This window comes from Falco cherrug, chromosome 3 (assembly GCF_023634085.1).
Source record: "Falco cherrug isolate bFalChe1 chromosome 3, bFalChe1.pri, whole genome shotgun sequence".
NCBI classification, from domain to species: Eukaryota; Metazoa; Chordata; class Aves; order Falconiformes; family Falconidae; genus Falco; species Falco cherrug.
In genome coordinates, this window is record NC_073699.1 from 13624505 (window position 1) to 13652039 (window position 27535).

The 27535-nt window shown below is 45.8% G+C and overlaps 1 protein-coding gene across 1 annotated transcript in view; it reads right to left on the reverse strand.

Moving 5' to 3' along the window:
• ZC3H3 (zinc finger CCCH-type containing 3) overlaps positions 1-27535 on the reverse strand; it is a 186707-nt gene that overhangs the window by 81235 nt on the left and 77937 nt on the right. The window contains exon 4 of the mRNA XM_055703962.1: positions 24500-24650. Coding sequence (XP_055559937.1) covers positions 24500-24650 — 151 coding nt within the window. The remainder of the gene's footprint in view (positions 1-24499; positions 24651-27535) is intronic.

Below are 27535 nucleotides of genomic sequence, written 5' to 3' on the forward strand. Positions count from 1 at the left end.
CATTTTTCCACTCAGGATTTGGTCCTTGCAAGGATGCTCAGCTACCACCCCCATCCCAGGACTCCCAAGTATCTCCACTATTTTTACAGAAAAAACGAAAACCATCATCTTTCAAACCAAAGGTGGACCTAATGCCTGATAGAAAGGAAAAAGAAACAACCAAACAGATGTGATTCCAACTTTATAAAGTTCTGACACCAGCACAAATGGAAAAAGCAACAGCTGGAAGAGCTGAGATATTTTCGTACCTCACAGCATGCAAAGCTGGAGGGACGCCTTCCCTGGGTCTCACCAGGCCTTCCTGAAGAGCAGAAGTTGTGAAGGCCACCTTCTCCCAGAGTATCAGGGAAAACAAGTCCTCACAGCACTTACCTGAGCTGCTTTCCCTTGTTTTCACGGATGGGAAATAAAGTCACAGCTTTCCCCAGAACAGCCTGGGAATGATGGCACGGACACCCAAAAGCAAAGAGCTGAAGGATCTACAATGGGTTTCCCATGACCTGGGGGGACACCCACTTCACCCCAGGCAGATGCACAAAGCTGGTATCCTAACAAAGATTTCCCTCCACATCTTGCTTCCCCTTGCCCAGCCCAAAATAATCACGTTAAAATATATGTGATTAGAGGACCATAAAAGACCACATGGCCACAGCCAGGGCCAAGGAGGGAAGAAATGAAATGCATGATCGCAACAGCAGAGCAATTACCTCCCGGTCTGGATCCTTTCAAAATCAATATTAAGCCACTAAAACTGATTAGGCCAACTCCGGTGATACTCCTGAAGACATGGCAAAAACTGGGAAAGAGGTGGGGTTGGGGCATTGCTCCTCTCCCTGTCGCCAACAGAGACAACCACAACTTGTCCCCAGTGAGAGACAACACTGGCACGACCGCATGCCACCAGTGGCGCGAGGGTCCGGGGGAGGAAAGAAAGCAGAGCCTGAAGAAGAAGACAGAGAGATGGCTATAATTTATACTCTCCTGCCTATACTTTATGGCTTTCTTAATTCGGCTCCTGCTACTATTAATGTAGTTAATGTTGAGATTATATCTATTTTCTGGCGTCAGGCAGTGATTTATTCAAGCCATTTTTCCGGTGCCGGCTCCCACGCTGTTAAATCAAGCGACTTGCCAATTAAGTGCTGACTGGGGAAGTGGATGCAATCTTAACAGATATCTAACCGCAAATTAAACCGGGTGTTTCTTATGTGTTGTGGTGTGCAAGGCCAAACCGCTGAACCTTGCTGAGTTGGGAAAAGAGAAAATAAAAACAAGCCCCAAAACAAAGGGGGGGGGGGGGGGGGGAGGTACGGGAACCAAAACACCACTAAGTTGCAGAAGAAAAGAGACAAGTTGCCTTTCCCAGTGGCACGGTACTCATCACTCAAGCCTTGCGTGCCCACTGCTTTCTGGACTTCAGCTCCAGACAACCACCACCCTGCAGTGAAAACCAGGGAGCAGAGAGGAGCATAGGGTGGAGAATTCAAGGGTGTGTTTGGAAACCCCTGTTTTGCAGAGCAAAGATGGAATCAAGAGCTCTCTCACCCATCACCATCGCCAGGTCTACCAGGGTTCATGCAAGATCAAGTCATCTCAGGCTTGCAGCAGGTGAGTCCAACCACCTGCCCAGGGCTAATTTTTGATGTGAAGTCTCAAATACCTCTGGATGTCCTGGTGCTGCAACATATGATGTGCCACAATCGGCAACAAGCAGTGCCCAGAGGTCTTGAGAGATCACAGAATGGTTCTAGCTGGAAGGGACCTCTGGAGGTCATCTGGTCCAACCCCCCTGCTCAAGCAGGGCCACCCAGACACAGATGTATCGATGGTTTTTTAGGACCTCCAAGGAGAGAGATCACACCCCAAGGGCTTCGGAGGTCCTGGTGTTCCCTAGCACATTGGTGGGACTGACTGGGCTACATCACCTGCCCAGGACTTAGCTGCACCAGGACATGTCCATCGTCACCTAGAATCATAGACTCATAGAATCATTTAGGTTGGAAAAGACCTTTAAGATCATCAAGTCCAGATGGTTCACAGTTACCCCCTTTCCTCCCCTAAACATGCACCCCATGCAAGGTGGGTACCATAATGCCTGTAGAGCCCTTCATCGGCATCACAGTCTGTAAGGAGGACACAGCATGGTACAGAGGAGCATGTTTAAGAGCTTTGGTAGATGACCACCAGGAACCACAGAAATAGCCCAAAACCTGCTCTCCTTCACTCACAAAGAGGCAATGACAGCTCTGCTGCTTCCCAGCCTGCAACTCAACCATTAGCAATACTTCCCTGCATCTATTATTTGCCTCGAGAGCTATAATGAAAAGCAATACACAAAACTAAGCACTATTATTAATAATTGTGTAGAGTTGTTGTGATAACAGCTCATGATAAGTGGTGAATGTTTTTATGTTCCTTGAATATTGAGCAGGCATTAAAAAAATTAAAAAATAAAAGGGGAGGAGAAAACCAATATATACATACAGGGCAGTACAGAAAGCCCAAAGATCCTCATGTTCAGGCTGTACCTATGGCCAGGAATTAAATCAAAGGACAAGAATAAACAGGTAAGGGGCTGCAATGGTTCTGGACAGGCAAAAAGTGACCTACGGGGAGGAGTGGAGCAATTCTTGCCAGCTGCTGAAATTCAATCTAAGGGAAACACCATCCAGAGCTCCCATCATAAATACTCAATCAACAAGGACAAACAACTTCGCAAGCCTCCAGCACAATATAAGGATCAGGTTCCTGGGAGGCACAAAGAAGAGCAACCACCTGGCTTTGCAATATTTAAGGAAAAACTCCCACTTGCTACCTCACTTTGGGAAGCCCACATCGGTTCCCTGGCATATGAGATAAACCACACCAGCAGAACGCAAACTGACTGGTACATTATTTAGCATTGTTGCAAGAGACCAAAATATTTGGCAACGTGCACTCGCAGCCCAGAAACCCAACCGGCTCCTGGGCTGCACCCCGAGTGAGTGAGGGAGGGGATTCTGCCCCTCTGCTCCACTCTGGGGAGACCCCCCGGAGCACTGCGCCCAGCTCGGGGGTCCCCAGCACAAGCCAGGCAGGGACCTGCTGGAGCGGGGCCGGGGGAGGGACACGGAGCTGGTCCGAGGGCTGGAAGCCCTCTGCTGCAGAGAAAGGCTGGGAGAGCTGGGGGGGCTCAGCCTGGAGCAGAGAAGGATCTGGGGAAACCTTGTTGCAGCTTTTCGGCAATTAAAGGGGGCTGATAAAAAAGACAGGGAAAGTCTCTTTACCAGAGCCTGTAGTGACAGAACAAAGGGCTAGGGTTTTAAACTGAAAGAGCATAAGGACATAAAGGAATACATGTTTTCCAATGGGGATGGTGAGATACAGGACCTGGTTGCCCAGAGAAGTTGTGGACACCCCATCCTTGGAAGCGTTCAAGGTAACGTTGGATGGGGCTTGGAGCGACCTGATCTAGTGAAGGTGTCCCTGCCCATGTCAGGGTAGCTGGACTAGATGATTTTCAAAGGTTTCCTCCAACCCATATAATTTGATGATTCAATAAGTGTATGACTTTACAAAGCAATTAAAAACCCTAAAGTGGCTGAAGCACACAGAGGGGACTTCAAGGATGTTTGGGGAAGCTAGTACCGACTTTCTGTCAGTCTCCGGTGGAGGCTCTGCCTTTCTTTAAAACTCCCAGTGCATGCCATGTGCTGCGATGCTACATCATCATCATATTGTTACACACAAATAGTCCCCAAATATCAGCACGGCATACTTCAAGCAGGACATCAGAAACTCCTTTTCAATCTTAGTATTAAAATAATACACATTCACCTTCAGCAATAGGTAACCCCACGATCTGATGAGCATAATACTCTCAGGGTTTGCATAAAAAAGGATAAATTATTTGAATTTAGCAGACAAAAATCCAATCACACAAAGGCATTCTGGCAAAGCCATTTGCAGTCACCTTCACTGCAACGGCCTCGATCACACTACAACAAATTAAGATTAGCTATTAAAAGACTTGGGGAGATTGGGCTGGCAAGTTTGAAATATGCAAGCAGTCTAAAAATCTATTGATTATTGTAAAGGTAGTTTACTACCACCCTTAAAACTGGCCTAAAAGTGGTATTTAAAACAGTGTTTAATTATGTAAGTTGGCTATATGGCAGCGTGCACAGCAGTGGAGTTTCAGTTCTTTCTTTTCCGATTTGAAGTCTCATCCAGGCTCTTTTTGGCCACATCATCCCTTATTTTTGGGGAAGTCCACCACGGGTTAAGTGCTGCGCAAAGCACAATACGAAGAATGTCTCTGCCCCAAGAGATACAACATCGTAACTCACCCGTCACACCAGGTTCTCAGCCAAATACTCTGCTCCATTGACAATGTATTTTAAATCACATATTAACATTGATCCAATTAATGCAGCTGTTGCTAAACCAGATGATTTCTGAGTCTCTTCCTGCCCACTGCATATTCTTGGTTGCATTTAAAAGGAGCAGAGGAGTTGAGGCCAATCTCAGCTTTCCCCTCTTCTCATCTTAAAGGCACTTTGCAGCAAGCAGCTTGTTTCTTCCCCACTGATTAACGCTTTTCACCTTTCCTGCCCAGCTGCTTTAACCCCAAAATTTGTTAACATTCAACTGTTGCATGGGGTGATGCTCCCCTGGGTCTCAATATTTTAGTTTCTCTCAAATCCCACTGGGACATCCTGCATCTGCCCTTGTCCTGCTCTCCACAACCTCAGGACAGGCAAGCTGGAGAGGAAGCTTGCCCTGATTTTCCAAGGCAAGTGGCATGTGGACATCACAGTCTCATATCCTTCTAGTGAGGAGATGCCAGGAGGAGCATGGCAAGGAGCTCACAATCCAAAGGGCTCAAAAGGAGACTGTGGGGATGGAAAAGTCCAAGAATAGGAAGTCAAAGCCCCTGAAAAATCAAATGGACTGATATATGGATGGGCAACAACCACAGCCCACAGCCTGACCACAACCAGCTCGTAACCGAGCCCCTGGTGGCATCTAATAAATTTTCCAGTTATAACAATAAAAGGTTATTTTACCCTAACCCTACAAGGATATGCTTCAACACCTTCGTACAATGTTGAAGCAACACTCTGGGTTGACTGAGCTGGTCTCATGTAGAGCTTTGCCGTGAGAATACCCACTGTCCGTAGGCAGCCCTAAGTGACCAGTCTCTTCACAGCTAATGAGACCTTTCTACCATTGCTAACTACGCTGGTCAGGCTTTGTTCCCCACCTCCCTCTTCCCACACCTCTTATCTTGTTCCTCACAACATGTGTAAACAGGTCCTTTGAGTTCAGGCAATACCCGAGGACCCAACAGTGGGAGAAGTCCAGGTGCTTTGCAAGGTGTGGGGATGAACCAGTCCCATTTATCCCAGCTGTCATTACCCAGCTTTGCCACAGCTGAAGAATCAGAGGAAGAGGACTACATGTCTCAAAATGAAAAAAATAAAATACAAAATCCTTTGAAACTGGCTCCAAATTAAGAGCTGCATCGAGGCTGTCAAGCCCCTGCTAGCTGAGTCTACAGCACCTTCCGTGCGAAAAGGGAGCTTAGCCCATTTATTAGAATGATGAAAGCAAAGGGATCTAAAAATTGCACTCCTTCGTTAATGAGCAGCCAAAGGGATCGGTAAGCATAATTTCAGAGGCTAGTAATATTTTATATAATCAGCGAGTGGTTTAAATTGAAAACCCCCAACTGAATCAATATTTACTGCATTGAAACGAAATGAATAGTAATAAGTCACTAAGCTCCCTGTCCTGTTTCATAAAATAAAAAATTATAAAAATGAGCACAGGCGCAGAGCGACTATCACATTAACTTTTACGGCACTTGGGGAGTCATAACCGACTGTTCTCATAAAATAAAATTTTAAAAAACCTGCCGGAGGAAGCCTTGCTTCAGCATCGCCAACAGAAAAAAAGCAAAATAGGAGCCGAGAGTTTCACAAACGCAGGCAAAAAGTCTCCCAGCAGCCCAAAGCCCCACTCCCCCGGCACACAGCATGCTCTCAGCTGCTCACCGAAGTGCTTCCTACTCGATTTCACATGGAAACCATCCCAACCAGACCTCAGCCTCTGGAGCGTTTTGGGTGGTGCAGTGCCACAGCTTTGGACACAGCCAACGCAAGCCCTGCCCTCCCTTGCATTTGAAAGGTGGTTTGTGTAACCCGCGCAGAGGTGGGAACAGTGCAGATCCATGGGCAGGTGCCCACTGTGATGACCTGGGACCAGAGAGCAGGTCCAGGGTAAGAGTGATGCTGCCTAACATACACCCTGTCCATACACAAACACATCGATAATAAAGTATTAACCTCCATGATTACACGCTGGGACAGCGGGCCTTGTTACTCCTAATCACAGTTCCATGAGTTGTCCAAGGAGGTCTTTTTTTCTTCCCCCTTATTCATTAGGGTTTCTTTTTATTCTTAAAGCCCTGAGAGTTCCAAACAGCATCATGGCCAAAAGTACAACTAAAAGAAAACACACTTCTATAGCACCTTAGATACAAGACACTCACATCCACATAAAAAGGCTACCTTTCAACACTTCCACCAAGGAGAAAATGGTCCACCCATCATCTTACGTTGTGGAGAACCAGGGTCAGGCTGGATGGGGCTTTGAGCAACCTAATCTAGTGGAAGACAGCCCTGCCCATGGCAGGGAGGTTGGACTAGACAATCATCTAAGGTCCCTTCCAACCCAAACCCTTCTATGATTTTATGATTCTGAGCTCCTGAAGAACATTTAAGTGGTGGATCCCACAACTGCAGAAGATGAGAGCCCTGGCTTCCCACCACCATCTCCATCACTAAACCCCTCCCTGTTCAAAGCAATGCAAGTGCTCTGCTCATACACACCAAAAAGAAATAACTCATGTAAAAATATTCCCTCCTGTAGAAAGGCCCAAGATGGGGGTTGTTAAGTGCTCAGAAGCAACCTGGATGGATATTTTTTTCGTATTTTATTTTTTCAAGCACCTTCCTCTTCAATCCTCAAAGCTTTGCTCCTTTTTTGAAGCACCTTCAGTTGCTTGCCTGAATACCTACCCTTTCTGTTTACTCTTAAAAGGAGTTTTCAGGATTGTCAAGTATTAACAAAAACAGCAGAAGGAGATTTTTTTTACCTCATATAAATTATAAAAATAGAAATGCAACTTTTTTAGCTCACTTCACCAAAGCCATTGCCCTGTCCCATGTATAGTTTTATATGGATGAAGAGCAGGGGGGACAACCCCATACTCACTGCTTTGGACTTCTATGCTTGGAGCTTCCCAGCATTTTCCCATCTCTCCTACCCAACCGAGGGCAGGTTTCCATGCCCTGTTCCCCACCACAGCAGTGTTGAGCCCTGTTTTGGGTTGAAACATGGTTATTTTAAATGCAGAAGAGGCCAGGAATTTGTTAGCGGGAGGAAACAGGAAAATGTCCCTGCTGTCTCAAGAACATAACTCCCACAAAGAAAGTTCCTTCCTGTGCCAAAAATAACCTTCCCCTTTGCCCCTTTTATTCTTGCATTTAAAAAGGAATTAAAAGCAAGCAGGGATGCTGTCTTCTGAGGTCCCTGCTCCTCCTTACCGAGTCAAAAAACCTTTTTCCATGTCAAATATCCTGAGCTGGAATGGCTTTGGGGTTTCCCCAGAGATTTCTCCTTCATTGCCTCCGTTTACACACTCCTTTCCACATCAGAGGATGGCAGGAACACCTGTGGCAGCACTGATCTGAATTCACTACCAATAATTCAAGAAGCAATTATTAAATCTGGGGGGGGGGGGCAGAATTAAAGGAAATTATTTGCAATCAAAATATATTTCAGCTTGGAAAAGCATTGATGCTTGCAGACAGGTGGCTACGGCACTTGTGCCAATTTCGGAAACGCCTCTGCCCTTTTTTTCCCACTTTCCCAGCTTTAACAGCTGTGACCTCTCAGACCTCCCCATATCCTTCTGCAAATCCTCCTTCCAGGCGAGCCCGGCAGGCAGTGCAAGCTGCAGATGCTGTGGTGCCCAGTCAGCACCTGGGGATGCACGGACGGACAGACGGGGAACAGGGAAGCTGCCGGGCGCAGATGGTCGGCTTCACCACAAGCCCCCACGAAGGGGCACCTGTGCCAAGAGCGGGCGCAAATCCGGCCTTGCACTGAATCCTAGCTCTGCTGCACACAGGGGTGCCAGAATCAGGCCCTGGGGAGAGCCAAGGGGAGTATGCTCCTGCCTGGTAGCAGGCAAGAGGCTTTGCAAAGCTTCAGCTGTAACCAGCACTTCTTGCTTCACCTAGAAGCAAGACAGGAACAAAGGCAGAGGATAAATCCACAAATTACTTCCCCGACTTTATGTTACAGTAGCTAGGCATGGTAAAAGAAGTTAATTTAGAAGTTCCTCACCGCAGTTAGAGACATCCAAAGCACTTCTTACAAGTCCTTGTGTTACTTGTGCTTGGTAAAGATCATCCAATATGAAAACCACACACATCCTAACAAAAAAACTCATGGTTTGGAGGAAACACTGCGGCTTCATCCCAGAGCAACCTCCATCAGACAGAGATTTTGGGTGTAGAATGAGGAAACCACAGTCCTCTGGCAGGGGAAGATAACCAGGCAGGAATGGTATTACTCAGTACTAAATGAGCTAATTCTGATTATTTTGAAGGCAGCAGAAGGAAATAAATGCCCAGGTATTGAGAAAGCTGATTACATAGGGTTTGGGTATACAGTAAGGTATGAATATAACATTATTTAGGTATTTGCCTCCATATCGAGTACAACACACTTAAACTCAACTGGCAATATTCACTATCTCAGCCTAAGGGCAAAACACACCTGACCTACCCCGAGAGAGACGAACAAGCCTGCTGCCATTGGTACCACAGCATCTCCCTCCTCCATTCCTTCTCCCCATTGCATTCCCAGCTCCTGGAGAATGGCTGCTGCTGCCCAGCGAAGCTCTTGGAGTTCTTATTTATGAAGGGTCAGTCCTGCTCTTGAGCCAGCCCCACACCATCCTCCAAACTTGACTTTCATATCCTATTAAATCATCTTATCTCTTAGTTGTCACCTCTAAGGACATGCAAACAGCCACACTTTTAACAGACAGGTGATTAATGAAGCAAGATACCTGCTTGCTCTTTGCTTTCTGCAGCCTGATTGCTGCCAACAAAGGGTTTCGCTCAGAGCAGGAGCGGCACCCAAGACGCACGCATCCCTCTGCATTCGTTAATCCAAGAGTTTCTTCCAGCGTTTTAAGAGGTTTGTTGTTGGTTTGTTTTATTTCTCAGGCCAGGAAGAAACAGATGGATCCATCCTTCAGCCTGAAAGAAGACTAAATGTTTACTTAGCCTGGAAAGAATTAATCAGTTGAAAACGATGCTCAAGCACTTGCCAAGTGACCTCTCTGCCCCCACAAACTGGTTCGCTCTTTCCCTGAGCCCCGAGACCTGCCCGGGCACAGCCCAACGCGAGCAGCCCAGATGCCAGCAGCAGTTGGACTCAGCTCAGTGCACCAGCTCATGGCGAGGTTTGAACGAAGGTATCACAATTTTACCATCACTGGGAGCTGATAAGAAGCAATTTGGGTCATTTATGCTGCACGGAGCTGCCATTCAGCCATGCTGCACTCCCCCCTTCCTCTTTTTTTTTTGTGTTTTTGTTTGTTGTTTTTTTAAAATATCAACTTTCACACTGGAATCACCACAGGAAAACTTCTTGGATCGAGCTGCTAAAAGGCTGGAGAAGTTACAGCCCTTTGTAGCAAAAGATATTTGGGGGAAAGGGTGGGAAAAGAGAAGCTCTGCCATTACTAATCTCTTAGTAGGGTAGAAATTTAGAAATTAAATACATCACTCACTCCTGCAGCTGTCACTGTCAGGTGAAAAATCGGTGACTGTGTAAATACCCAGTGCCAGAAAAATATTCTCAAAATGGGATGCAGTTAGGAGGGATTATTAGCCTTAGAAAAACCACTTCCAAAGGTTCAAAACCATTTCAAAAAGAGTTTTAAATATGGCATATGTGCAATTTGGAAAACCATATCCCCAAGCAGATTTCATCTGGCCAGACTACTCAGTTGCTGCTGAAGCCTGGGTTAGAAAGGGTGAATACTATCATAAAAAATATACATTTTTGCTGAAGCCTGCGTTAGAAAGGGTGAATACTACCATCTAAAATATGTATTATTTTTTTTTTTTAAGCCACAGTTGGCATCTGGGGAATCTGGATGTACAAAAGGAACAGCAGTACCTGAAACCTTGTGATCCCATGAAATATTTTATCCTGGAGCATCTGGGCAGGAGCAAATAGATGCCCTAAGAGAGAGTAAGCAGCACTGAGAGAGGTTAAAAGGCTTTGGAGACCTGCTTCGATTCCCAGCATCACCACATTTCGTCCCTGCATGACGAAGATATGTCCCCAAGAGTGGACGAGGAGGGTATCAACCCTCTGCTTTCTTCCAGATGGCATCTGCCCTGATTGCCTAGGATCCATCCTAGAACTTGCACACTAATCCACAAATCACATTATAACATCCATAATTAACATTCTTCTACTAAAGCTTTTCCTGTGCTTTTGTTGGAGTTAATGATTTGAGTTCAAAGTGCTTTTTCCATCTCCACACTGCATTTCAAGATCCTGACTGTGGACTCCCAAGTAAATGAAGAGGAAGGGCAAGCCCTGACCTACTGGTCATGTACATGCCACCACATTTAGAGTATTTTGGATATAACCTATAGGAAGGGAGCGATTGCTGCCTTCACCATGCAAAGACCACAGCCACCCCAAAGCATCAAGAGCTGCTGGGCTGAGGCTCCAAGAGATGACATGAGAGACCGACCATAGCATGGGGAGGACCATTTCATGTCTGGTGTCTCAGCACCTGAAGATGGGCTTCCAAACACTGGAGATGACCTCTCTGATTGTCTGGGCACAAACTTTTATGTCTCCCACCTGAGTCCCTGCACCAGCTGATCCAATCCCGACTCAAAACTGCTGATCTGCAGCTGAAAACTCCCAATTTTTAATCTGTATAAACCTCCTTGCTAAGGATGTTCTGCTTTTCTTTGATAGCTGCTGTACTCTGAAAGCAAGGAGAAGTGGTCACAAAAGAGGGGAAAAAAAATCCCAGCTAATGAATTACCACTCATCAGCAAATCCTCTACTAACCGACTGTGCGTGTGCTCTCTGTCTATTATAAACACTAAGTAAAACATATTAGCTTAATATGCCATGGGGTGGGAGCAGCCAGTCAGCAAGACACTGATGATGAGCAGTAGCTCGTTGAGAAGCAACACAACCACTTGCGAGCATGTCTGCACTGTTATACAACGTAGGCAATGCCCCACATGCTGGATTTAGTTAGTCCCTAAGGGAGCTTTCCACTTGGCTTGTCCAGCCCTGGGAGCTGATAACGCTCCCACAGCACCATGATGCAACTGGAGATGGTGGGCCCAGTGTGAAAAGACCCAAGCGTCCGGTCACTTCCTTGCAGCTCTCAAAACGAGTGCTTCTTGCAGCCTTACCGATATACAGTCTGTCTGTCTCTCTCTCTCTCTCTCTCTCTCAGCTTAGTTATTGTGTTAGTTTATTCTTTTCTATAGGAGCCTTTGGTCAAATGAGCATCATGGGTGTAATATAGCTCTCCGTATTTGTGCAGAACTATGTGAGGCTTGCAAGTCTGCTCAGCTCACTAGGAATTATAGCAGCCTTCCAGTACCTAGAGGGGGCTATGTGAAAGCTGGAGAGGGGCTTTTTACAAGGGTCTGTAATGATAGGACAAGGGGAAGTGGCTTTAAACTGAAACAGAACAGATTTAAATTAGATATTAGGAAGAAATTCTTTACTGGGAGGGTGGTGAGACACTGGAGCAGGCTGCCCAGAGAAGCTGTGATGCCTTGTCCCTGGAAGTGTTGAAGGCCAGGATGGACAGGGCTTTGAGCAACCTGGTCTAGTGGGAGATGTCCCTGCCGATGGCCGGGGGTTTGGACTAGATGATCTTTAAAGGTCACTCCCAACTCAAACCGTTCTATGATTCTATGAATTGGCATTTGAACAAACACTGACAGGTGAAACCACTTGGTCCAGGGAGCCTCCTCTCTGCCCTGCAGCAGGACACAGCATGAAGGATTCATTCTCACAGGGAGATAGAGGAAAGGTGGCAGGCTGGAAACAGAAAGAGGTTGCATCAAACAGGCATTTGCAAACCCCATCACAGATCCAAAATCTTGCCCCAGGCTGGTGCCCACACTGCTGACCCACACCAGCCATGTCTCTTCTAGTAAGTAGTTTGGACCCTTCAGAGTAGATCTGTAGAGGCAACCTGGTGCTCCACACTACAAATTACTTTCATTTCAGCAAAACATGTCCTTTGCTTTGCTCCTGCCTGGCTTTGATGATCCAGTGCCCACCAGCAGTTAGAGAACATCCTCAGGACTGGTTTTATCTACAAGGGGTTGAGTCTGAGCCTCCAAGACTGGTCTGTGAAGCCACCTGAAGCCCAGCAACTGGAGACGTTCCACTCAGGAGACCAACTTCAAAATGTTGCCCTGACCCAGATGAAAATAATGCTGAGGATGCAACTGATGCCTACTACAAGGGACAGTGTCATGCTTTTCTACAGTGGTTTTATACCATCACACTTTGGGGGAGGCGGGGTAAGAGAAGGAAGATCCTCCATTTATACATTATCCATGCTATGGACTGGTTGGCTTCCCACTCATTTCCATCCATCATGAGCACCTCAGGCCAAAAGGATGCAGGAGAGTTCAACATCTCACATGGCAGAAAGCCAGTGCCAGGCTGGGAGTTCATCAGGAGGATGGCTCTCAGCGGATGCTGGTACGGAACCTGGTGGTGGAAACCACTGCTTACATATCTTTAATTTATGGGAGACATCTGTATTTGGCTGGGGGTAAGTATTACAAAAGTAAAACTATGCCCCGATGATGCTAAATGAGATGTCGCTTTTATTCTCAACTATGCTCATCACTTACATGTCTGTAGAATCTCTCTATAACCAAAACCCAGCTTTCTGCATTTCCTCTCCTAAATCCAGAGCACAAGATGTTTTCTGGGCTACAGATCTAAAGCCACATTTCAACAGCCAAATAAGAAGCCAGACCACCCCAAGGTGCCTTATGGCTACATGAAAAAAACTTTATTATCCGTACCTCTGCAGGAAATGCAAAGCACTTCCCTTAAATAATGTAAAGCAAAGGCTACAGCTATACCTCACAAACTCAGAAAGGGAGGGGAAAAAACCAGAAATTGCCCATTTTTTCAGCCAAACTAGTTAAGCATCTCCTTTATCTGCTCACAACCAACACAGCTCCAAGCAGGTGATGAAGCTGAAAGATCTCCCAGCAAGAAAAGATCCAGGTTTGGGAAATGGTGGGCTCCCCAAAGAAGGATGCTCCAGGCTCCACGGAAGGGCTGATCCAAGATCAACACAACACCCTGTCAAGTAAATAACCCATCATTGCCTCCCCAGGTTCGAATGTGACGGTTTTATTTTTAATAGAATCCATTCAAAACTCGACTACTCCATTAACCAAAATTAAAAAAAGAAAATCCCATTATTCTTAAGTATGTTCATATGCATTTAAAGCTGGTAGTTAACCTCTGAGTCCCGTTTTTATTTTGTTTTCATTAGTTCCTCCAAAGTAGAGCTCGATTACTGTGGCCAACCCTTTGAGGAGGAATCCGGAGCGCTCCCTCCAAAGCCAGCAGCCTTGAATTCACGCAAAAGCAGCACAAAATACAACTTCATGGCACAAGGTTGCCCCCACACAGGACAGAACTGGGGGGACTGGGAGGATGGAGGGGACAGCCCAGGCAGGAAGCAGGCTGGTGCAGCCCCCGTCTCCCCCTGCAAAGCTGCCCAGCTGGGATGTGCTGCTTGGCCAGTTAGCTGGGAAAGCACCCAGCCATCAGCTCTGTCTGGGGGGAATGCACTAGGAGGAAAAAAAAAATGAGGAGAAAAAGGGGGGAAAGGAAAAAAGGAAAGAAGAAAGACTAGAGAAAGGGGAAAGAGAGGGGAAAGAGGAGGAAAGAAGGCGAAAGAGGGGGAAAGAAGATATAGAAAAAAGAACACAAAGGGGAAAAAAAGAAAGAAGACTGACTGTTGTAAAGTGTCTGTCTTTCTGCAAGGGGGGAGTGCTGAGCATATGAAAGATTAATCCCGAGCTTTGCCCAAAAGAAGCGACATTGTTTTTTAAAGCCTCTAAACTAGTTCCTAACAGAAACTGGATTATGCTAGGCCAGATGTCAGGGCTTCTCAGAAACAATACAGGGTTGTGTATCTCATACCATCCTCATTAAAAAGATTAAAAGTACTTCCTATAGAAAGAAAAAAAAAATGTATTTTCAAATGGGAGCCACAGTTTCCTCCTGCCTATAATGTCTCCAATCCCAGCAGATGAATTTCACTTTAATGAGATGTCATTTTGGAGAATGGTTTAACATCCCTTCAAAAAAAATCTTAGCCCTAAACCTCGTAAAACCACGTCGAGATTATTAAAAGAAAATTTACCACACAGACAAAATAAAATAAAACAAAATAGAACCCGCCAATTCGCAGAATCCATGACACGGCCGTTTTTAAATGTGATGGAAAAGGCTTTCCAAGTTATCTGCTTAAACACAGGCTTTCTGTTTACTTCTCACTTTCATGTCAAATGAATTTGGGAAGAAAAAAATTGACAGGAACTTTAAGGACATTAGTCACATTTCGACTCCTTTTTCAGATTAATGCATCAAAAGCCGGGGAGGCAGAGGGGTATTTTATCATCTTGATAAAATAAAATTAACTCCTGGTACCCCAACCTCTGCCCGTAGGGTTATGATGCTCATGATCCTTCACCTGCGTGCTCGGAGATCCAGTAGCATTTGGCACCAGGAGCAGAGGAAGCACAACCCCACCAGAGCATCATCTGAACAAGATAAATAACTCATAAACCCCCCAAAAAATTGGAGATTGCAGTCTGGTCTTCGCAGGCTCCTCTGAGCTTGAAGAGCAGCTTCTCGACAACAGCATCAGTCCAGTTTGTGCTCCAAACTGGTCTGCAGGAGGTTGGGATCCCACCTCTTGGACCCCTTCTCCCCACTGAAGTGAAGGTATCAACCAGCAAAAAAAATAAACGGACCGAGGAGAGAAGACAGCTTTTGCTGAGATCTTTAAAAGAAACACCATCCCTGTCTACTCACAATATATGATAACTTCGATTAAAGCTTCCCCCCATTTGAGCACTCAGCAATTATCAACAGTCGAAGCCCACATTAACAGTTTTCTGTCTTCCCTGCAACTTTCAAGATGATGCCCCAGCACCGAAGAAATATGGATTTGCTCCATCCATCATGCATAATGGCCCTGAACCACACCCTCAGCTCTCAACCTCAACCACTGACCCCCTGGGATTAGGAACATGCCGTGATTTAACGTAATTTCCTCTTGAAGAGCTGCAGAAACACCTTTAGACCCTGCATCATCTTGAAGACGCATGGAGAGCAGCATCTTCGCTCTCCAAAATTGCTTGATGTCTTCTCCTGGAGATGTGTTGAGAAAATACATGACAGCAGTGTCTGCTTAGCAACATGGAGAAATAATCAGGTGTTATTTATTTGCCTCTGGCTTCTTCACATTGAGATTGTTGAGACAGCGGTTAAAGATGGAGAGAGAAGGATCCTGTAAGCACAGAGCACACCATGGGCAGAGCTGGCACTGAAAACTACTTTGCCAGCCTGCTTCTAACTAATTCCACCACCTGTCACTAAACCAATGCACATTTTGGTCTCCATGCAATAGTGTGCCACTGCCAGATTTTGTATTTTCACAGCTATGTCAGAAATTAAAAAAAAAAAAAAAAAAAAAAAAGAAAAAAAAAAAGTCCTCTCCAGACCAAACTAATGGTTCATGGACTAAGCTGGTTTCCACAGGCACCAACTCCAGATGGTTTTGGAGAAGAGGTATAGATACCTCAAACAGGAAAGTGCAGAATGACAGCCAGGGAGATGTCTCTTACAAATGTACATATTTAACATAATTCTAAGTAGATGCTGCTCTCAAAGTCTTGTACCATAAAATCCTGCAGACTAAACACCTTGCAGTGGTGGCTTATCAAGGTGGTTCTCACATGGGGTGCTTCAGCATTGTCCTTCTAATGGTCGCTGGGTCTTGTTTAGGGGAATTAGGACATTTGCTGCCATCCTCACGTCCCTTTCCAGAAGAAGCTGTCAGCATAAAGGTAATTCATGGGACCATCATCCCAACGGCCTCCAAAGCACAGCAGACACAATGACTGGGGCTGCCCTTTCCCCTGCTCTCTCCAGTTCTTGGCCAACAGCTAATTTTAAAAAGGCATCTTCATTTTCTCCCAAAAGTTGGGGGTTTTAAGCAGAAGGACATTCTTCATCATTTGAGCCTTCTGAAATATGTCCCATAGTGCTTCACCCTGTACAGCAGTATCTTCCACAAGTGCTAAAAAGAATTCCCCAGAAAGCTCCAAGCCATAGTGGTGATCATAACTCCACGCCAGCAAAGCAAATGAAGCAGAGAAGGGATTTCCCCTAACAATGGCTGGTGAGATGAGGACTAAACCATGCCAAACCAGACCTGAATCAACTCCCCCAAGGGGCCACCACTCTGGCTCTTTAATTGCCAGCATGGGCAAAGCTACTCAATGTTGGGTTGTAGGACAAGCAACACACACCAACGAATCTCAAACACTTCTCAACAGTTTCCAAAGATGTCACAAAACCTGGAAAAATCCATCCCATTGCCAGAATGGACAGACTTCCTGGGGAACCTTAAGAGTGCAACCAAAAAGCTCAGAAGCAATTGAATTACTGCGGCTTAACATGTTACTGCCCATCAGCCTGGATTATGGTAAACGACTCTGTGCAGACTGTAAAACTTGGGTTCAAAGTGCTGTGCCATGGTGGCTCGGCCACTTTGCATCACCTTGATCTGCAATGCAATGGGAGGCACGCAGAGAGGAGGAGACAGCTTCCCCGGAAAGTCACAAGGACATGGTCTCCCCCACAGAAAAAGAGAGGATATACTGAGTTTTCACATTCGTGCCATGCAGCAAGTATTCATGGCAAGGCAACCGTAGAGTTCTGCGTTCTGCAGGAATTAGACATAGCAATTGATCTGGGAAAGCCGTGCAGGCACGGACCCACTGCAGTGCACGTGCTTCTGTCCTGCAACTCAAGGCTTTACTTCAGCTGTGTGTCCCTTCCCCAAGGGTTTAGGCAGAAAGAGTTAACTTACATGCTGACAGCAAACCAAGACCGGCACTGTGGCTCCACTTGCCCCAGTCAGACATGGAAAACACTCCACCGCAGAGGGAGAAGCCGAGCACCATTCCTGATCACACGATATCATTGTCTCAAGGAGGTGAAACTACTATTTCACTTCTGCCAGGAAACATGTAACAGGACTCAAGATATGACAGCAGAATGGGACCACAGAGCAAGGGAAGTCTGAAGGGCTTCTCGGGGAGGGGATGGCAGGGGCTGCATGAAATTAACTCAGCACCTCAGCGTGGGATTTGGGGGAAAAGATGATGATGATGTTGCACAAGAGAGGAGACCAAGCATCAGGACAGCCCTGGAAATTGGTGGCCTCCACACACCCTCAGCAGGTATCTTTGCTGGTCTGCAGAAGCTAGAGAGCCAGCAACAGATGGCCCCATCATTGGAATTGTTCAAGGCCAGGCTGGATGGGGCTTTGAACAACCTGATCTAGTGAATGATGTCCCTGCCCATGGCACAGGGGTTGGACTCCCTTCCAACCCAAACCATTTTATGATTCTGTGAACTGGTTGATGAGTTGGGTTGACTGGCTGGAAATGGATCTCTGAAAACTATTGGTAAGAGAGCAAAAAGAATCAGAAACCAACAACTCGCCCACTGTGAAGAAAAGGAAGAGATGAGACAGGGAGGTCGGTGTGTCCACGCCACCTGGCACACAGTATCTCAACCTCCTGAAGAGACAGTGACTGGCAAAGACAGTGGTTTCTCCTCCTCTTGGGCCCTCAACCATATGTCCCTTTGCCCTGGTGAAGTGGCACTTGCACCCAGCACTGTGGCTGAGCACCAGCCCGTTTCACAACCTGCATCACCCACTTTACCTTTCAGCGCAAAAGCCTAAAGGCTTTGCAGGAGAATGGGTGGCGAGGACCCAAATCAAGCCCAGAAAGCTCTCACTTCCATCTTAGTCCATTCAATCTGCTTCAGGCCAAGGAACAGAAAGAAAAGAAGAAAACAAAACTAAGCCACACAAGTGTATCCTCTGCTGACAAGTGTTTTCTACTGAACAGGCATTTCTCTGACAAATGTTGTATTATCTTGTTCTTTACTTATTTATAGTGCTGGAGGGGTAGAACTGTCCCTCAAGAGGTGCTGCTAAGTTTTCTGAAGGAAATATCTGAGCTTCTCCATCAGTGCCAGACTATTATTTGTAGACAGATTACTTTTCTTTTAAACACATGCATCAGTATTTTAGACAAAAACTCTTCAAAGTGGGTCAGTGTTCAACTCACTCATCGGGGGTCTATAAACACAACATCAGCCATTACGCACAGGTGTCTCTGCTTCCAAAAATGTGTCTTAAAATGGCTCTGTCTCTCCATGAGAGGGTGAGCTGGTGTCTTCTGCAGACGTTGGTGCATCCTCCTTCTTCAAGCCAATGCTCTTGGCTCTGTGCTTCCTGGCTGAGCCCATCACAGGCACGTCATCCCCTGTACAGGGACATGGATATTTTCCACTGCTGTCTTGGAATGGATGCTCAATGACATTTGGGTTTGCCCCATTTATCCTGCTCTGCTTGCAAGAAAACTGTCCCTTTGGTGGAGGATGTGGATTTGCAAGCAGAGGGTATCTGCAGTGGCCAGGAGCATCCTCCTGTTGTTATCCTCATCTGCTCCTTCCAGCCAAGGTGTGTTGGGGTGGAGGATCCTAGCCACACCAGCGGATGCCCTACTTAGCTTTCTAGCAGTTTCCACAATCTTACAGCACACCCAACACCAGAAGGCTTCGGCTGACTCTGGGCAAGGTCTGTGAAAACTGGACATCCTGGTTTACTGGTGGCTGCATCTGCTGACACCACATGAACCACAGAAAGAGGCTGAAAGCAGGAGCAGCATCGCTGCTGTCGCTCAACATGTCACTTCATCCATCTCAACTCCTCCAAAGCAACTCACTCAGCCCTCTCCTGGTGGCGAGAGGCTGCAGGAGGAGAGGGCATCCCCCCACGATTTCTAAGCAATGACCAACCGCAATGTCAATAGGAGCAAATGAAATTTAAGACAAGCAAATCACAGCTTTTCTGAGCTGCACTCCTGCAAAGCAGAGAGAGATAAGGGGGAGGAGTGAAAAGGAGAATCAATAAATCTTAACCTCATTCACAATGATCTGGAGCTCTTATTAAGTAAATTAATTTAAGTTAATTTAACTCGATCATGACTCCTGATCACAGTGATTTAGTGAGGGGGAAATTGCATTAGGAAAGGCCACACTTGCTAGATAGAAGAACGGAAGAAAATTAGATCCACTTAGCAATGTGAATTAATATGGAAATAGCAGGTGTAAATTTAACCTTATCAAGAGAGTGAAAATTATCTTCATAAATTTGGAGAAATAGCCCCCAAGTTGCTTATAAATCTGTTTAAAACAAAAATATTACAAAAAGTGTAGTAAAATTAATTTAAAATATACTCCCATCTATTGCCTCTAAGAAAAGTCAGCAGCAGGGCGAAGTTTAATGCAACCTAGCAATAAGGGGAGAACGCAACTCATCATGGAGGGATTAGCACCGGGTACGTCCAGATGTGCAGCGACTCTCCCCGTCACTCATTTCCCAAAGGCACAACCCTCTTCATCTTAGTCTGCGGATTTGGGGGAGTTTCTCAGCAACAAGGGCAATGTCCCGGATACCCCAGCAAGGGTTTTTGCTGCAAACTACAGCACAGATACTCAAAAAGAGAAGGGGGAATCTCATAAACATCTTTAACGACAGCAAGTTCACAAGACAGAGAAGAACACAAGTCCTGTTGGAAGTTTATTATGGCAGCACATTAAATCTGAAAAAATCAGTAACTGTGTAAAACACTTGAACATCACTTTTGGACTCCTCAAAACCTGATTTCATAGTAGGAATTTCTCCTTAGCATCAGCTAGAAACCAATTTGGGAGCAGCATTTGACTGTAGCACCACCAGCCTTTTAACATCACACTTCTGGCTTAAGGTGAAAAGGGTAATAAAAATAAATTTAAAAAAATAAAAGGAAACAAAAATAAAATAAAAAAAAATAATTGACCATTCAGCATGATGAACACCAAAAGATAAATATGAGGAGGTGACTAAACCAGTGCTCCAGGCATGCACAGTGTGCTCCACTGCCACCAAAGCTGCCCATTTCTTGGCAAAAGCAAAGCACCAGAAAGCAGCTCCCAGCTTGTTGCTTGCTAGAGGTCCAACAGGATGCTATGAACAATGGAACAAAAACACTTATAAAAACTAGAGGAGAAGCATTTGCCACATGCTTCCTCCAGACAGTCCAAATGACTGATCACACACAAAGAAGGTAACGGGGAGAGTGAGTAAGAGATTTATTGCTTCTTTAAAATACAATTGTTTTAAATTGCTGATGGCATTTTGTCAAGATTTGTCTGAAACAGCTGTAAGATCTAAACTACATAATTTAATGAAATCAGAGATTAATACAGATAAAATTATTCTACAAGTGGGAGCTCTCAGCCAATCATGGCAGCACAAACAGGTTGCTCCTCTGCAGAATCAGTGCTCGGCTGAGAAAGACCCACCACCCCGCAGCTGGAGACTCCTGCTCTCACCCTGCCTGAATCCCCTGCCTGAAGCTCCTGCCCTCCTCAGTTCTCACCGTGGACCCTCCATCCATCAGCCATCCAAATCATAGAACCATAGAATGGTTTGGGTTGGAAGGGACATTAGAGACCATCTAGTTCCAACCCCCTGACGTGGGCAGGGACACCTTCCACCAGACCAGGTTGCTCAAAGCCCCATCCAGCCTGGCCTTGAACACTTCCAGGGATGGGGCATCTACAACTTCTCTGAGCAACGTGCTTCAGTGTCTCACTACCCTCATTGTAAAGAATTTCTTCCTAATACCTAATCTAAACCGAATCTCTTTCAGCTTAAACCATTCCCCCTTGTCCTATCACCACATGCCCTTGTAAAAAGCCCCTCTCCAGTTTTCTTGTAGCCCCCTTTAGGTACTGGCAGGCTGCTATAAGGTCTCCCTGGAGCCTTCTCTTCTCCAGGCTGAACAACCCCAACCCTCTCAGCCTGTCTTCACAAGAGAGATGCTCCAGCCCTGGATCTGGAGTAACAAGCTGTGAGGGAAGAACCTGAGCCAAATAGTCAGAGCACAAGCTGTTTTCTGTTAGCTAAGGCTGACCTCCATAGAAACACAGAATGGTTTGGGTTTGAAGGGACCTTTAAAGGTCATCTAGTCCATCCCTGACATCTTAATGTAGATCAGGTTGCTCAGAGCCCCGTCGTACCTGGCCTTGAATGTTTCCAGGGATGGGACATCTACCACCTTTCTACACAACCACATTAGTCATCTATTATGGCATTGTACACGTGCATCTGCACATCATCAAGGGGCACCAGATTAAATTTGATATGGCTATGAGAAGCCCATCTCTCCCTCCCTTACAACCAATGCCTGAAAGATTTTCACAAATCAGGCTCGCACATCAATGGGATAATAGTTTTGGGCAATATCATGTCACAGTACGACATGATGATTTTCGCTATAAAGAGCATCAAGTAGCAAAAACGTCATCACGTTTCACTCACTGGGAAAGCCATTACAGAACCAAATCCACCAACAGACAGTAGGTACAAGATACAAATTCCCCTCCCAGGAATAAAACTGGGATAATTACAGAGCAGGGCGAGCCTTGCCTGGCTCACATTTTCTCTTTCAAGGTCCCAGATGAGGCACATTAATGTTGGAGGGACACTAAAGCAGTAGTTTTGCTTTACTACTACTACAACGAACAGATTCGTTGCAGAACATTTCACCATCACAAAAACTAGAAACAAAAATCAGTCTTCTCTCCGATAAATGGGCAGGACTTGCAGCGAGGGCAGTGACAGAGAGAGAAGGGTCATTTGAACAGGACTGCCTATAACAAGAACAGAAAGCAGCAGCTGTTTCCACCTAAATAAAAGGAGGGAGATTTGCTCAAAATGGCTGGTTCAGGACCAAAACAGCAGCAAACTGAGCTGCGAACAGGAAAGGGCAAGAAGCATGTCATTGTGGGTGTAAATGCATTCATTAGGGGCAATCTGAGTTGCACATCAGCAACTGCAGCTACAGGAGTGACCAGAACCAGAGTCAGCATTACACCAACACTACAGGAGGAAACAAGAGATTTAAAGCCACAAGAAACAAATCATCACCTGCACACAAAATACCTGGTGCTGTAATTACCAGCAGCAAATTATGAACCTCTACGAAGCAATACAATTTAAGATTTTATCATAACATACTTGTACATTCACAATGCAAAAGAGAACTTTGAGAAATTAATAGTAATATTTTAAAGAAGCTGCTTTTGGGGCCAAAGAAGAATCACAACAATTACTTATTTGATGGTCTGGCTTTCTATTGCAGCCTGAGAGCAGTGAGCAAGCAATAACTCTCACCAGCAGGTAAGATGCTGCCTTGATTCAGCAAAAGCATAGGATGAGGGAGCAAGAAAAAGAATGTATGGTTTGTTTGTGGAAAGCGAAATGCCAGAAGCTGGCCCCAAGAACATACAAATGGAGGTGGCACCTACAAGTAGAGCAGTAACTGGAGGAGGCAAACCAGCCACCTTTGGGGTAAATGGGAGGCATGTGGATCTCAGGACTTGATAAAAGGGCATGAACACATGGGAAAACATCAAAGGCAAAAGCAGCATGTGTAGAAAAAGGAGGCAGCGCAGGTAAGATTGACTGTGAAAAATCTGGGTGGAAATCAGCCATTAGCCCAAAAGGATCCCACAGTTTCCATACATGGACTTTGAAACTAAGGCCAGCATACTACACAAGATGAGGAGTTTCTCAACCAAAAGCTTGAAAAAACCAAGACAAAATAACAGACCTAATTTTATATTTTAAAGAATAGTTTGAAAGTAAACAGATTTTTCTAAAATCTCCCTGTTTACCTGGTACTCTGGCCCATCACCCTGAAGTCTTCCAAAACCAACCCTCCCTTCAGATACCAGTATTTGTGAAACTCAAAGCCAAATTCACTTCTTATAGGGAAAAATCACACAAACTGAAGCCTTAAAACCAATCAACACCATCTCCACAGCTGTCTCTCCACAGCACCCACCATAAAGGCCACCAACCCTTGGGGCATTGCTGGGGGAAATAACTTTTGGAAGAAACCACCCACAGAAGGGCATTGATGCTGCCCCATGTCACTGCTCTGCCAGAGGGGTCAATGGTGGGGGACAGCCCGCAGCATCCCTCAGCTCCTCAGGTTCATTACACTGGAATGAATAATAAAACAAGCCCATAGCAGAGAAGAGCTGGCTCTCTTTGCCCAAAATACTGCCTGTGATAGTGGCAAACCAGCATTTCAGGGGGAGGAGAAGTCATTCTCAACCTAAGAATAGCCAGAATCTGGGTTATAGCCAAAACCATCAGTTCTAATAGTGCCTTTTTTAGAGCATCAATTACCATAAGGACTTTTCTGCTTACACACAAGTTTCAGGCTTTGTCTTGGCCTCTGAGATGTTCTCTGGTAACATCTCCAGCAGCTAACAAGGCTGCACTTTGCTTGTAGCTGAAATATGAATGTCAGCATAACTGATTTAGGAAAACTCAGGCTCAAGGGTAGGGCACCATCCTTCAGTGACACCTTTCTTCACATGGGTGCTGGCACGCCAAATTATTTGCTACAGGGATGGGCTGATGCTCCACACACCCAGATAACCTGGGAAGAAGCAAGTTTGTGCCTGCACCTACCTCCTGGTGTAGGTTTGGAGCACCTGCCTCCAACATGCTTTCAATAAGCTCCTCTGTAGCACCAACGTACACATTAATATTATAAAGCAGAGGGAAGGTCTGGCTTCATTAGCAGGTTTGTCCATCCTTATTTAACAGGCCACATCTATCTCCAAAAGAAGCAGCAACTTCACTTAGGTCTGATGTAAAAAGCTCTGTGTGTTTTTTGCATCTTCCTTACAGGTTATTTAATGGCTTCATGGAAACAATTAATTAAAACAGGGAATAAATACAAAGCCACAGACTTCAGTAAGCTGTTGGCCGCCAACTCAGTCTAACGTGATTAGTAATACAATTTTACACTTTAAGTCAATAAACCCTGTGTAGAAGCAGCTAAACAAATAGAGAAATTAAGCAACGAACATGCAATAGTTGTAACGCAGAGCCAGCGTGGGAACTCCCTCAGCTCCTGCATCCCAACCAGCTGCATGCAAGGAATGGAAGAATTACCTGGATGTCACAGGGCGCCTCGTCTTCCAGTTGGGAGCAGTGCTGCCAAAGGTTGATAAGGCTGGTGACACCACATTCTTCTTCACTATCCTGTATCGTGTCTTTATCACCTTGTTAGCAGGGGGGCTCCTTAAGAAGTGCAAATTAGCTCCTATGAGAAAGCAAATGGAAAAAAGGGTTTGAAATTTGGGGGTGCATGGGACAGGAAGGACCTCATCAATGTAGGTCATACACCCAGTTCTTTAGCACCTACAAAAAGACCCATGGGGCACTTTAGGCATGGGACCACCACGGATGATGGTAACAGAAAGGCTCTGATGGGCTTGGGGGCATTTGGTTTCTACCAGCCCCGAACAAAACTCCATCAGGTGAATTATGTATTCACCAACAATACCTTGATCCCCAATATCTACATGGAAACAGATTACACATTTAATCATTGCCATTTTCATCATATTTTGCAGGATGATCTACACTCTGGTTTGTTCTGCAGAATGTTTCATGCAATTAACAGTTATATGTTTGACTCTGGTTTTCCTCCACTTGATAGCTAGCAATTTTTTTCACGGCTTTAAGGAATGCATCTAATTGCCCAACTTTTATAACATACAGCTATAACTGCCCAGATAATTAAAGCTGACACTACATGCTGAGACTAAGTCGTCTGGTTTTATAACTGATTTAAAGGGCCGACTGTTTTTCTTGGAGATACTCTAATTAAAATTATTGAAAGGTTGAGAGGGGAAAAGCAGAATCATTATTTCCCTTGAAAATGTTGTACCGTCTCCATGTTTGTCTCTGCAAGAGAAGGGAGAATAAGGTTGCTTCCCAAGTAAACTGGTAATCTCAGGATGCTGGATCTGTGTCAAAACAAAAAAAATAGGGAAATGCATTTTAGAGCTGATCGCATTCCCTTGAGCACAGCGAGCAGCTTCTCCATCTCCCTGCAGAGAGGTAACGGCATCCATGACTTTACAGTTTAATACGGAGAATATTCTCCTTCTTGTGCATTCCCAAGCAAGCTGGCATCTCGTGTTGGGTTCAGGATTAGACAGCACGAATTTCCACTCCCAAACTCATCCAGAGAGTTACAATTTCTGGTGGGGGTGGAAGGAGAAAAGCAGGCTCTGCCATGAGAGATAAATCACTGGAAATTTTCATAATAAAGATGACAATTGCAATGCTCCTCGATACTATACTGTAAGATAAATGATCACGGAGCAAGGAGCTTATGGAGGGATTCACAGCTTTCAGCGCCACCTATAAAGCCCTGAGCACGCTCACGACACAACGCAAATAATCTCTTTTATATGGCTGCAATAAAATTTGGAAGGTGTTTGGTACAAATAGCCCAGCCAGCTCTAACTTGGCATTGCTCTTGCCCACACTGCAGCATATGGGACCTCCAACCCCTGTTAGCATCATGCTTGAAGCCACATCCTCACACCAAAGTGTTATTTTGAGAGAGACTCTTCTACATCCCTCCAACTCCTATACGGGACCTCTGCTGAATTTATGCATCAAAATAATGCCAGCATGCAAATTAGTTTCTGCGGCACTGCAGTAAGCAGCAGACTTTTGATGATGTCATCTCAACCAGTGATCATCCGTAAAACCAGCAGTGCTACAAAGTACACTCCTAGTAAGGGTGCATTAAGTCAACCAGTCAATGTTGAACAAACTAAAAAACCCAGGAAGTTTATGCCAGCAAACCTACAGAGCTTCTGTTGATTTGGAGTAACAATTAAAATAAAAGAAATCAAAATAAACCCAGATGTTTCGTGGGCCCATGTCAACCTCATGAAGTTCAATGAGGCCAAGTGCAAGGTCCTGTGCCTGGGTCGGGGCAATCCCCAGGAGCAGCCCTGGGGAGAAGGCCTTGGGGGTACTGGTGGATGAAAAACTGTACACGAGCCGGCAATGTGTGCTTGCAGCCCAGAAAGCTGTTTCCTGGGCTGCACCCCAAGCAGCGTGGCCAGCAGGGTGAGGGAGGGGATTCTGCCCCTCTGCTCCGCTCTGGGGAGACCCCCCGGAGCACTGCGCCCAGCTCGGGGGTCCCCAGCACAAGCCAGGCAGGGACCTGCTGGAGCGGGGCCGGGGGAGGGACACGGAGCTGGTCCGAGGGCTGGAAGCCCTCTGCTGCGGAGAAAGGCTGGGAGAGCTGGGGGGGCTCAGCCTGGAGCAGAGGAGGCTGCGGGGAGACCCGGCTGCGGCCACTCAGTGCCTACAGGTGTTGATAAGAAAGACAAAAATAGACTTCTTAGTAGATCCTGTAGTGACAGGACAAGGGGCATCAGTTTTAAACTGAAAGAGGGTAGATTTAGATTGGACATAAAAAAGAACATATTTTACACTGAGACAGGTGAGACACTGGCCGAGGCTGCCCAGAGCAGCTGTGGGTGTCCCATCCCTGGCAGTGCTCAAGGCCACATTGCACAGGGCTTTGAGGGACCTGATCTAGTGGAAGATGTGGAAGCTTTGAGTGACCCGATCCAGTGGAAGCCCGTAACAGGGGAGCTGGACTAGATGACTTTTAAAGGTCCCTTCCAATCCAAACCTTTGATGATTTGATGACCAGAGCAATTGCAGACACTTATTGATTTAGAGGTGAGGCAAGAAGAGAGAGAGGGAAGAAGACTGAAAACGGGTTTTCATCGCATTTCCCTGTCCTGGGACTTTTTGTATCAGACCAAATTCCTCAGGGAAGTGACTGCACCATCACAGGGGGGTTTAAAGCCCTTTGCAAAGTTTAAGCTCTAATTACAATTATAATTGCTCACAAGCATCGGCAAAATTGGAGCATTTTGCTTCAGAGAACTGTATTTAGGATTGCGAAGTGGGAACAACAACAGCACAGACATGCAAACCCCTGCATGGTCCAACGCTGCACACACACGATGAAATCCCAGCTACAGTGAGGGCTGGCGACTGTGAGACCCTTTTGTCACCCAGGAGGCATGGACATACCAGGCTTCTCATGGAAATAGCATCAACCATATACCCAAAGCAGCTCTTTTGCACTGGGGAAGGGATGAG